Raw genomic sequence first — 13,842 nt, forward strand, 5'->3', positions numbered from 1 at the left:
AAGTAAGTTGGAGATAGATGTAACACCCCCATCCCACATTAGGAAGACGAAGAGTAGCTCACATAAAGTACGTGGTTTATAAAGATAGTCATTAGTGTTAAGTCTAATATTGCCTAGTTACTAAATGAAACTGAGCTTTATAAGGAATTATAGGAAAGCTTCAAATTGACTAGTCTTTTTTGGGCGATATCACAAATGTGGATAGAGCTTTTTCCTGATAACAGAAATCTAGGCGGCCTGGTCAAAAGAAGGGATCATAATACGAGATTTTTTCACCACCTTGCCAACTCCCACAGGAGAAACAGCTTTATCTCCAATCTTAACATTGATGGTTCTATTTCCTCCAATCAAAAGGCGATCAATGATACCATCATTTTGCATTACAAGAATCTCTTTAATGAAAGAGTTCATTGGCACCCCAAATTAGATAGTTTGGAGTTTCCCTTTTAGACCTTGCAGAAGCAGATTGGCTGGAAAGACCATTTCAAGAGGAGAAAGCTCTTCAGGAGTTGCTTAGTATGGATGGCAACAAAGTGCTGCTTAGTATGGATGATAACAAAGTGCTGGCTCAGATGGCTTAACCATTGCTTTCTTTCAGTTGTGTTGGGCTATAGTGAAGGAGGATCTTTTTTTTTTATAAGTAAATTATATATATCAAAAAAAGCCCAATGGGCCTCTAAGTACACAAGAAAGTATACATAGGTAGCCCAATTTAAACCCAACTAGTAACCACAACCAAACGGTAAACCAAATAAAGAACCCAAAAAACCCAAAGACTGAAGCCCACAATGGCCCACCACCAGCCCTAAAAAACACAAAGCCCCTAATGCACCTCTGGAGGAAAGGAAAATGCATTTTTGGTCCCAACACAACCCCGCCGGCGATGGCACCTCTCCGGAGAAGGTCTCTCTCTAGCCTCATAATTGATGGAGCATTCTAAATTCTTGAGTTCCCTCTTCCCCTTTACCTTAGAGGTGTAGGGCTCCCGCTCCTCTTCAATTTTCAAAAAGAGATTCAAAAGACTTTTCTCATCACCTCCTTCACCATTAGACAGTCCCACACTGGAGGCGAATTTCATCGCATGTAGCACCACCTCCGAATAGTTCTCCACCCCCTTCTTTGAAGGTTCCGCTACAACCTCGGCAAACAGATCCTTGTTCTTATGCAACTGCTTAGCAATCTTCTCCTTCACCCTCCGGGCATACCCTATTTGAGATTTGGAAACAAAAGAGTAAATTGGAGCACCACTCTCCAACATACGAGGAAAAAGTTTGTTTATTCTCAAACCTAGCTCAGCTGCATGCTTCTTCAAAGAAGAACAGATTTGTGCATCTTCAACTACAACCTTAGAACCCTTGGTCGACGATGAAGCCTCCTTCATCCCAAGCAGAGAAGAAGAAGAAGCATTTCTAGACCCTAAAAACCCCCGACATAGCAACCCTTTCGTCGAAGCAGTCTTAACAGGCTCAACCTCTTTCGTCGGAACAGCACCAACTCCCACCGGATGGACAGAGACCACCGCCGGAGACAGCGGAGAGACAGGAGCCTCTGCCTTATCAACATAAGAAATAAAAAGATCCCCAATACTGGCAATCGTACTCACCGGAGTCGACAACCAGTTCTGGGTATTCTCCGGTAGCAGAGCAGCCTCCGTCAGAGACACAGGGGCCGCCGCCGTAGCATGAGACACAGACCCCGACGCACAGCCCTGTTGAGGTAACTCTGGATGCACCTCCGCCAACGACGGCCCCACCAACGCAAGCTCGGAATCATCGTTGGAAACCCCGGTGAAACCACCGGCAACCGTCGCAAATGCATAAAAAACACACGCCTCCCTACAAGTGGCCGGAGAATCAACATCTCCCGGCAAGGCAGACCTGCACTGTTGAGACTTAGGCAAACACTTAACATGACACTTCATACCCCTGCGCCAACCTGACTTAAGATACCCAGCGTGTTTGGGCTTAAGAAAAGGCCCAAACCCGAGACCTTGTAAGCCTTTAAAAAAAAAAAAAAAACCCATCGTTTTTTCCTTAAAGGTAATACACCCAGCCCAACTAATAGTCCTTTAACTAACCCAGCTAGGACCCAGCCCAAATCAGAACGAAAAAGACCTAGCATCGTCTTAGTGTTTTTCTTCTTCTTCTTCTTCTTCGTATGATCAGCCGCCGGATAGAACATGTAATAGAATTAGCTGGCTCCGGCGACTCCAACTCAAAACAATCCACCATCACCTACGACTCATAATCTCCGTACCCCAGCTCAAAAGAGTCCTTCACTGGGAAAAGATCAGTAGGTTGCGAAAATCTTACCCTCCTCCCAACAGCAAGCACCTTAGAACCAGACGCCAGTTGAAGAACCTCCGCAAAGGAGTGCCCAGGATGACATCCAGAGATGGATTCTCCCAAACCAAGCTTGAGCTGCGTCCCTGGAACAGGGTGCCCAGAGGCTTGTGGAACCAACATCCTCCACAACTCATTTGCAAACCGACGCCATCCCCTCCCACCACGGCCTTCAGGTAGCCAAATGATTCCTTTACGACCTCCCTCAGCAAAGACAGCCACCTCCAGAAAATTACCTGCCTTATTAACACCCCCATGCACCATCAAAGCCTTATTGCCCTCACGCTATGACTTGGCAATATCAACCTTCAATAGAGATTGACTTGCCTCCTCAACCGTATCCACCAACCATGAAGCACAAGGTTGACTCACAAAAATTACCCATACGAACCCTTTTCTCTTTTCCTCCAAACGGAGATTAGGACACCCTTCCTTCGCTGACAGGCAAAAGGATTTCGCTTCTATGGAGAAGCACCGTTCCATTGCAGCTCACCAGAGCCTAGCGCACAGCGCCTAACAGCGCCACCACTAGGGCAGAAAACTATCTTACTAACCTAAAAAGTGTAGAGGGAGAGCGAGAAGGAAGAAAGATTGATTATCTGAAGGAGGATCTTATGTGCGTCTTCCATAACTTCCATAAGCATGAGTTGTTCGAGAAAAGCCTTAATGCTACATTTATTGCCTTTATCTCTAAAAGATTAGGTAGTGGGAAGTAAAGGATTTCAAATCTATCAACCTAGTGGGGAGTGTCCATAAAATTTTGGCTAAAGTATTTGCCTTTAAAATGAAACAAGTGTTGTGATCGCTCATACTGAACAGTCAAAACACCTTTATAGGTGGAGAAAAATTCTAGGCTCAGTTCTTATATCAAATGAGTGTCTAGATGCAGGTCGAAATATGGTAATCCTGATGTTATTTGCAAGTTGGATTCGAACAAAGCCTACGACCATATCAACTAGAAGTTCCTCCTCAATCTCTTTGAGTGTCTTGGCTTTGGTACTAAAAAGAGAAAATGGATATCTACTTGTATCTCCACAATGTGCTTCCCTCTCTCGCATATCCTCTCCATGATTGTCAAGGAAGCTCTCAGTAAGATGCTTTCTAGAGCTAAGGCTAGGGTTAAATATCCCACCTTTTCGTAGATGATACGCTTAGCATGTGTGATGCAAACTGAGATCAAGTCTATATTTTGGGTCACATTCTCCTCTGTTTTGAGGCTATTTCAAGGTTGAAGGTCAATCTTCAGAAATCTGAATCAATCGCAATGGAGGAGGTACCGCATCAGGAAGAGCTAATTGATATTCTTAGTTGTAGTATCTCTTCTTTGCCCTTCAAACATCTGGGTCTTCTACCGAGTGCTTCTTTTAAGACAAAAGCTATTTGGGATGGGGTAGTTGAGAAAATGAAAAGAAGATTAGCTAGTGGAAAGAAGATCTACTTATCTTAGGGTAGTCACCTAACTCTAATCAAAGAGTAAGTTATCCAGTTTACCTACATACTCCTTATCCCTTTTTCCTTTACCAACCGGTATAGCTAGAAGATTGGAATGTCTTCAAAGGGACTCTCTATGGGATGGAATAGGTGGTGAGCTTAAATTTCACCAAGTGAACTAGAGGAATATTTGCTCCCCAATTTCTAAAGGAGGGTTGGGAGTTACAAACCCATGTTGTTCAATAAAGCTTTACTCGGTAAATAGTTTTGGAAATTCATGCAAGAGGAGAATTCTCTTCGAAGACAAATGATTGTTGAGAAGAATGGGATCCAAAGAGGGGTTGGTGATCAGAGGAAACCCGAGAACCCTATAGGGTGTGCCTTTGTAGGAATATTAGATATAGATGAGGGAATTTCTCCAACTAAGTCTCCTTTAAGGTTGGGGATGGGTTCCGCATTTGTCTTTGGCATATGATGTTTGGTGCGAAGAAGTGGCTCTCGAGTCTTCATTGCCAGAACTTTATTTAGTAGCTCATAACAAAGAAGCCTTGGTATCAGATGAATTGGATTCTAAGTTTCATCAGGGCAGTCCAAGATTGGGAGCTGGAATCTTGTGACTCGTTCCTCAATCTGTTATACTCCTCCAAAACCCCATCAAGGGGGGTAGGCAGATGCAGCTAATTTTTTTTTTGATAAGTAATAAGATGTATTAAAGAGCGCAGAGGGGCGTAACCCTAGTACACAGGGAGTATACAAAAGAGCGACTAAGAGGAAGAAAAAGAAGAAGAGAACATAAAAAGAAAGTCAAGAAAGCTAATCACTAGAGGAGCTAGCCAACCAGCAGTCCAAGTGAAAAGAGTGTACAAGAAAAAGTGGACAAGGTCCTCTATATTCCTAGAAGAGTCCTCAAAACATCTAGCATTTTTCTCACTCCAGATGCACCACATGAGGCAAAGAGGGACCATCTTCCACACGACAGCACTACGAGACTTGCCACCCGCCCACCAAGAAGCATATAACTCCCTGACACAACCAGGCATCACCCAACACAATCCAAACCGAGAGAAAACGGCATTCCACAAGATACGCGCAACCCCACAATGAAGAAAGAGATGATCAACTGACTCCCCCTCCGATTCACAAATGCAATAACGATTAACCACTACAATACCTCTCTTCCGAACATTATCCAATGTTAGAGTCTTCCCAAGCACGGCCGTCCAAGTAAAGAAAGCCACTCTTGAAGGAACCTTAGTGCGCCAAATACTTTTCCATGGGAAAGGGATGGGATTTGTAGGAGCAAGGATCCTGTAAAAAGATCTTACCTCAAACTTTCCTTTGCGAGAAGAGATCCACCACATCCTATCCTCCCCTACCCCACTCATCGAATGCGAATACAAGAGCGTATAGAAAGAGGCCAAGACCTCCACTTCCCAATCATGAACCCTGCGAATGAAGGACACGTTCCACTTCCCAAGATGTAGCTAATTCTTCCTCCTCGAATCTTTTAGATTTTGTTAACATCTTAGATTTTAGGCATCTCTAGGGTGTTTCTCTCTTGTATACTTTTCATGTGCAAGAGTTTTGCCTTTTTCTTTTAATAAATACTTATTCATTTTTTTTTTTTGGGAAAATGCATAATAAATCCCTCAGTCAACCCTTCAAAATTTTAATATCCTTAAGTTTTTTTTTCGAAAATTTAGTCCCTACATCAATTGAAATGACAATAAAATCCTTGCCGTTTAAATTTTTTAACAGACGTTAAAGAAATTCAAAACGCACCGTTTTACTCTAATAAAATATTAATTTTTTATTAATTGGCGCGCCACCCTTAATTTTTTTTTTTTTTTTTAGATTTAATTTTTTTAATTAAATTAATAAAAAAAAAATTAATATTTTAATGGAGTAAAACGGTGCGTTTTGAATTTCTTTAACGTCTGTTAAAAAATTTTAACGGCAAGGATTTTATTGTCATTTCAATTGATCCAGGGACTAAATTTTCAAAAAAAAAAAAAAACTTAAGGATATTAAAATTTTGAAGGGTTGACTCGGGGATTTGTTATACATTTTCTCTTTTTTTTAAAAAAAAAAAAAAAATGGTCTCCCTCCTTTACTCATCCACTCATGCTGACTACCTTTTCTTCAAACATGTGGTATACTTTCCCCAACTATATCATCTATCTTCCCCTCTTTCGGTTAACTGCATAATACGGGTTTCTCTTATTTGTTTTTTGGAAATACTAAGTGTTCTTCTAGTGTTCTCTTAGTGTCATCCCAACTGTGATGTGGCTTTTAAAATCACCAATAGATTAGAAGTCAATAATGATAATCTCAAATTCAACGATAATTTTAAAAGTTACATCGCAGTTGGGAGGACATCAGGAGAATACTAGAAGAACACCTAACATTTCCCTTTGTTTTTATCCCACTTTCGCTTTGCCCCTGCTAGTTAGGTGGATCCTTATGTATACTCTTAATGTACTTAGGGCACTTAGGGGCGCCTTACACTTTTTATGAGATTGATTTATTACTTATCAAAATAAAGTTTTTATCCCACTAAGACCAAATTTTATTTTCTTTTTAAACTGCTACCAATTGACAAAATACAAAAAGCATGCAACAAACATGCACTGCATGTGTCAAACAGCTTGTACAAGATAATAAAAACTCTCAAATAAATGAAAGGAGAGGTAAAGCAATAAATAGAACCAATCCGGACTCTAGTTAAAATAGCCAGAAAGATCCTTCACAAACAGTCACTGTTATTGCATGTCATCAAAAGTAACCATATTGAGCACTTAAATTGATAAACTTGAGCTGAATTACCAGCAACATTACTCAAGGAAAAATCCATGAAGCTTGTTCTCCCAGAAATATCTTGCAGACTATGGGAACAAAATAATGGTGGTAGATAGTTGTCCAACAAAACCAATAAATAATCAACTATGAAGAATTACTTGAGTGTTTGGGGCTTGTTAGAGGAATGTGGGTAACAACTAATCTAAAGGATCTTTTTGGTCAGACCTATCAGTTTATCAGATGATTTGAAATTATTGCAAATTTAATTAGAATACATGAGATTGAGATGCTAAAAAGTTTTTTTCTAATAACTGATAGATATCTAAACACTATAATCTCCTATTAAGATGTGGATAATTTAACCCTGTATAATCAAATTATCAAATATAGAGTCCATTTCCATATTTGTATTATCCAAAGAAAATACACCAACCAGTGCAAAATGGAAGCACTGTGTATAGGACACTCCTCAATGTGACGAGAATAAAAGTAAATTCATTCCAGTTTGTTTTCTTAGGCAGTAAATGATTCAGATTATTATGTGGTTAGTTGAAGTTGGTTGGACAATACCTGTATATTACAAGATTCAGATATATGTAATAGTAATAGTATGCTAATAACCATTGGGGGGAGGAGGCCAATTGGTTGGAGAGACCCTTTGAGGATAATGAGGTCTTTTAGGAGGTGAAAGCCCTTAATGGTGACAAGACCCCGGGTTCTTAAAGTTTTACTGTCGGTTTTTTCCAAACTTGCTGAGAGGTGCCTATTAAGACATCATGAATGTCTTCCATGAATTTCATGTTAGAGGTACATTTGAAAAAAGCTTCAACACCGCCTTCATTTCTCATATTGCGAAGAAACCAGGGTTGTTGGCATTAAGGTGTTTTGACCCATTAGCTTAGTGGGTGGAGTGTACAAGTTTGTTGCCAAAGTTCTAGCTAATAGGTTGAAAATGGCTGTGGAGAAAATCATTTCTAAGCCTTGTCACACTTTTATCAAGGGTAGATCCTATACTCAGTTCACATTGTCAATGAGTGCATTGATAGTTGGCTAAATCTGAGGTTCCAGGTATGATGTGCAAGCTGGATATTGAAAAGGCTTTTGACCATGTCAATTGGGACTTGCTTTTGTATATATTGATGAGATGCAGTTTCAGGGAAAGATGATGTAAATGGGTGGCATATTGTATCTCCTCAGTGTGCTTTTCAATCATGGTGAATGGGACTTCGTCAGGTTTTTTTAGTAGCTCTCGTGACCTGAGATTGAGAGATCCATTGTCTCCCTTTCTATTTGTTATTGTTATTGAAGTGTTAAGTAAAATGATTTCAGCTTAGTAGATGGGGGTCTTTTATCGGGCTTCATGGTGGGGTCAAGGAGTGGTGGTGCTATCAACATTTCTCACTTTTTGTTTGTGGATGACACCTTGATATTTAGAGAGGCAAATCCAAATCACCTTCACAATTTGTGTAGTTTTTTTTTATGCTTCGAAGCGGTTTTTGGTTTGAGGATTAATTTGGCTAAATCAGAGTTAGTCCCGGTTGGCAATGTAATGAATGTCAAAGGTCTGGCTACTATTTTAGGCTGCAGGGTATCTTCCTTGCCTATGAAGTACCTAGGTCTTCCCTTTGAGAGCTTCATTTAAAGCCAAGTCTATTTGGGATGATATTATTCAGAAGGTAGAGCATCGATTGTGTAATACTTCAATCCCACATTGAGAAGATGAGTAGCCCACATAGAGATAGTAGTTTATAAAGACATTCATAGATGCTAAATCTCACATTATTTACTTACTAGGTGAAATTAGACTTCATAAATGATTCTAGGGAAACTCCTAATTGACTAATATTTTTGGAGTAATAACACAGATGTAGCTAACGCTTTTCTTGGATTATTACAAATGGTACTAGAGCCACCAAGTAATGCCATGTGGTACTGAAGCAATACATAATGAAGCCCTAATGAGGACATTAGGTGTTTATGAGGGGGATATTTTATTTTGTGCGTAGTTTGAATATACATTATTTATCAAAAGAGAGATATTGTAACACCCCGATCCCACATTGGGAAGATGAGTAGCCCACAGAGTAATTGATTTATAAAGACACTCATGGGTGCTAAGTCTCACATTGCTTACTTACTAGGTAAAATTGGACTTTATAGGTGATTATAGGGAAGCTCCAAATAACTAGTTCTTTTGGAGTGATAATACAGATGTAGCTAGCGCTTTCCCTAGGTCGTTACAATTTGGCTGAACGAAAGAGGATGTACTTATCAAAGAGTGTGAGAGTTAAATTGATTAAAAGCACTTTATCTAATTTACCTACCTACTTCATGTCCCGTTTCCCCCTTTCAGTTGGTGTGGCCAATCCCTTAGAGAAGTTGCCACATAATTTTTTGTGGGGTGGTATGGGTGAAGAGTTCAAATTTCACTTGGTTAGTTGGACTAAGGTGTGTACTTCAATATGTGAAGGAGGGTTGGCGGTTCAAAATTTACTTGTATTCAACCAGGCTCTTATGGGGACGTGGCTTTTTATGATAGGGAACTAACACAAGGCAAGGTCACTTCGTGTACCTACCCCTAAAGGATAAACCCTAGAGCTGTGTAACGCACCCCTACCACACAGATCAATTAAATCTAGCTTTTGCCAAAGGTGTGACCCCAATGAGTTGTTTGCACCCAAGGAGATTCAAACCTGGTTATACCATCAAAGTGCAAGGCCTTCACCACTTGAGCCAACCACTTGGGGTTACCTTTTTTTTTTATATATATATATAATGAATTTGCATTGAATTTACTAAATATCAAAATCTCAGAATATGGTTCACGATAAAGGATTATAACTTTTTGCTCAAAATCTTCCCCATAATACACAAGAAAGTCTAAGATTCATGTGTAATACCCAAGATGTGCAATTAACGACTCAATATGAATATATCACGCATTGCACATTATTCCAAAAAGCATGTTTATTCTTCATTTATGCTTCTTCTTTTTTATTTATCAAGCTGGAGTGCAGTCTTCTTAAGAGCATAATCCCAGATATAATTTATTCTGAACCATGGCCACTACTTGGCAAGCACATTTAGTTCATACCAAGATGATCGAACCATTCAATCAGTGATTACCTCGTTTTCAGGATGTAAACGTGATTGAAATATTATTAATATAGTCTGAAGGGTCTTAAGTTGAACGGTTTCATCTGCCATATCAGCATGCTGCATCAAGAAGAGAACTATGTATAATTTCAGGTGCAGAACTAATTGCCCAACATAAGAAGAGTGAATGAAAAGAATAAAAAATAAGAAATTCCCATTGAAACACCCATCATGAACACTGGGAGTTCATAACTAAGATATTATGCTTTATTTCATATTCTCTAGCAGATAATATACCATTTTTTTATGAATCCTGAAGATATTTTTTCAACCAGCAAACTCATTAACCATTGAAACAACTTTACTTCATATATTATTGGTTGTTGCATGCTTATTCATCAAACACCATGAATACAACATCCAAGGGTGGAGCCAGGATTTTTATATTTTTGGGGCCAAAATAGGATATGAATTTAATAAACATATAGACTTTATTTTTTTTGGGGAGAGGGGGGATGTTCAGCAACTCAGCAATCTCTATACAAGCAACTTGTTCTAGAAATAACTATGGATTAAATTCCAGCTTCAAATATTGACTAGAGGAGTAAGATCTCTGTATGGTGGATTATTTGTGTAAATTCTTGTATACTTCCATATAAAGTTGCCTCTTTTCTACCCCTTTGCATCCATCTCCTTCATAGTACTTTCTCATTTCAGATTTATCAATAATTACAAATAAGAATATTCAACCCGATTGACCGCCTACATGCCCTTTACGCCCAGTCATTCCGAAGAACACTTGCCTCATTGCTAAGATTGTAAAGCAACAACATTTGATTAATTGTGGATACCAAGTTTAGTTCAATTATTTAGCTTTCAGCAAAAGAGTAAAAATCAACTAAGTTCTGGAAAGCACTCAGTAATCAAATATGCAAGAAGAAGTGGACAACACCATGTCACTTTATCGGCCAGAATGCGACCTCTGTCACAGGTTATGATTATCTTTCATTAAGATGTTGGATTCATTTATTTTGAGAATAATTTTCAAAATAATTCAACTTGAGATATTTTGAATTCTAATAATAATTTTTGCATTACAATACCAGGAAACTTTGTTTAAAGAAACATAGAGTTAAAATGAGTACATAAATATTTATGCTAGCCTAGCCACCCCTCATGACAAAAGGCCAGAGCATTTGCTAACTCCTGTTTGAAGCAGCAGCAATCATACACACCAAATATTAATATTAACTTACATCTTTAAGTGTTGAAAGTATTTCTTTTAGAGCTGATGGAGCAACCACATCGTGAGATATGAGCTTTTGTAGGCATGAAAGTCCAATAACACTCAGCTTGACAGTTCTGACCCCGCAAGCCATCAAAAAAATTCGTAGAATGTCCTCATTATGCGCTATTTCACTGGAACTTGATAATGAACGAAGCTGCAAGTTGACATAAAAAAGCAAGTAAATTCAAAACTCAACCTGTGCAAACAACCAAATCAATGCCAATGAACAAAGTATCTTTTTTTTTTTTTCATGGCCTCCACAGCATTGCATAGCATGAATAGCAAGCCCTAACCATTTAAAATTCTAAGATTAACTATTGATATGAGTCAAGTATGGCTGCAAGAGGGACAAAATTTGGATAGATATTATCGTTAATGAGCTAGCATGGCCATCTGTGTAGGGAGCATAAGGACTCGCTTTGTTCTCAACAAGAAATATGGCAAGAAAAGGAATACAACAAAGGCTGAAAAATACTTCAACCACCTTCTTCTTCTTTTTTAATGTTTCAAAAATGATTGTGGCATCACAGTCTGAATTTGGCTTGAAACCAAAGGAATGTGCTCTAGTTTAAATAGCACTTCCACTTCCCATAAAATGGGCTGGAGGGTGAGTTCACAGGTTCAGTAAACAAGACCCCCCTCCTCCTCCCCTTGGGGTTCCAAAAAAAAAAAGTAATCAAGATCCATTGGATGAATGTAACTTATCAATTAAAAAAAGAAACATCCAATAGCGAAGGGCTTCATGCATTTTTACCAACAGGGTAACAAGAAAATGGTTAAATTTCTTGCTTAAATTCCTTTCTTTTTTTTTTCATCCATTTCTAGAATGAAATGGAGGGGGAAAAAATATTATTGAAATTCCAAGCTCTACTGTTTTATGAATTTGGAGACGAGGGTAGCAAAACAACTTCACCCACTGTGCCTAATACAAACACTTTGCTTATTGAAGCTTAATTAACTATTTTGTGACGAAAATAAGAAAAAGATCTAAACCCTAAATCTCCTTATGTTCCTTTTCTTACCCTCCAGTTTCTCAGCAACCAAACATAGCATTAAAAATTTCAAAATCAAAACGCCAGATTCAAAATCTCAGCTCAACCAAACAAGCAGCTGCACTGAACCCAATCCACAAACAGATGCAATTTCCAGTTCATATCACGAACATGAAGATTCTGCTTCTTCCTTTATTTCCTTTTCCTCCATTTTCCGCTTAATCAAACACCTCGGTAGAACCCCGTCTCTCCCTCAAATCAAAACTCCAAATTAACCTTCCAATGTATCCACTATCCACCACTCATCTCAACATTCCAGGGCCATTTTATAAGACTCCAAATCCAATACTAACTTCAAGAATTCAAATCAATTACTAGCAGTCAAACAAACAGCATTTCCACCAACCTACAAACATGCAGACATTTATACATCCAGGCATACATACACGGATATATATGCACACACACGTGTATGTACGTCAGTACGTGTTAATGAATGTAAATAGGATCTGTGACCTTTAAAATGGCGTGCTCGGCGCCCTCTTTGACAGCGGGGTGCCGACGGCGAGCTTCGGCGGAGAGAGCGCGGAGATCTGACTCCAAGACTGCCATGAAAGCCATCTCTGTAGCTCTCCAATCCTACGTAAGTCGTCAAATGACTGAATTCTGGAGTTAGGGCTTAGAAGATTGGTACCAGATCAGGCACCAGATCATCGAGATCGGACACAGGGAGAAAGACGAAGGGCGGGAGGGAAAGGTGCACGAAGATCTTGAGCGAGAGACATTTCAGTAGACACGTGCGGGGCACATGCGTGGGATGTGAGAGACGATGGGGTCTTTTTCGGTCCAACTCCAACAACATCAATTCTAGTGATTTTTTTTTTGGTTAAATACCAAATATTCCATGGAGTTTGATAACTTTATTTTTACTCCCTTGAGGTTTCATTTTTATCACAGGACTCCCTGGGGTTTTGATAAAGGACCAAGTTAGTCCATCCGTTAGTTGACCATTATGACTGACACGTGGACCAATCAGATGTCGACACGTGGCACATATTTAATTTTTTTAATTTTTTTTAAATAAAAAAAAAAAAAGAGGGCCACCCCCCATGGCCAAATGGGATGGCCCAAATGGCCAAGAACCACCCCCAAATTTTTTTTTTCTTTTTTTTTTAAATTTAAAAAAAAAATTAAAAATGTGCCACGTGTCAACATCTGATTGGTCTACGTGTCAGTTCTAACGGTCAACTAACGGATGGACTAACTTAGTCCTTTATCAAAACCCCAGGGGGGTCCTGTGATAAAAATGAAACCCTATGGAGTAAAAATAAAGTTACTAAACCCGAGGGGGAGTATTTGATATTTAACCTTTTTTTATTATTTTTAACATGACCACACAAAAAAAAAAAATGGTGAGGAGATTCAAACTAGTGATCTTCACTTCGTGAAGCATGATTCATAGCTAATTGAGATACGCCTTGAGAACTCAATTCTCTCAAACTAGTGATCTTCACTTCATGAGGCATGATTCATAGCTAATTGAGATACCCCTTGAGAACTCAATTCTAATGAATTAATTTAATTTTTTAAACAAAAAAAAAATCTATTGAATTAATTTTAAGGGTGTAAACCACGTTATATGGGGGGTTAATTCTTTTATTCTACTACTTTATATTTGCATTTTATTGATGGTAGATTTTAGTAATTGTCACTCTACATATATGCGGATGATAATTTTTTTAGATAAATGATATAATTCATTATTTTTCAACCATAACTATGTCCTTTTTTAACCATCTATATAGTGAATGGATAAATTAACTATTGAATTTATGTGGAGTTCATATGAGTTCACAAATCTAATGGTTGATCTATTGAATTTGTAAACAATATG

The 13,842-nt window shown here is 38.7% G+C and overlaps 1 protein-coding gene across 2 annotated transcripts in view; it reads right to left on the reverse strand.

Moving 5' to 3' along the window:
* Nucleotides 1–12,766, reverse strand: part of LOC132168844 (uncharacterized) — a 50,178-nt gene extending 37,412 nt beyond the window's left edge. For both annotated transcript variants that reach the window (XM_059579904.1, XM_059579902.1), the window contains exons 1-3: nucleotides 12,465–12,766; nucleotides 10,925–11,110; nucleotides 9,699–9,788 (exon numbers count right to left, since the gene is read on the reverse strand). In XM_059579904.1, the coding sequence (XP_059435887.1) occupies nucleotides 9,699–9,788; nucleotides 10,925–11,110; nucleotides 12,465–12,569 (381 nt within the window). In that variant the 5' untranslated portion in view covers nucleotides 12,570–12,766. The remainder of the gene's footprint in view (nucleotides 1–9,698; nucleotides 9,789–10,924; nucleotides 11,111–12,464) is intronic.
* Between the last annotated feature and the right edge of the window lie 1,076 nt (nucleotides 12,767–13,842).

This window comes from Corylus avellana, chromosome ca2 (genome assembly GCF_901000735.1).
Source record: "Corylus avellana chromosome ca2, CavTom2PMs-1.0".
Lineage (NCBI taxonomy): Eukaryota > Viridiplantae > Streptophyta > Magnoliopsida > Fagales > Betulaceae > Corylus > Corylus avellana.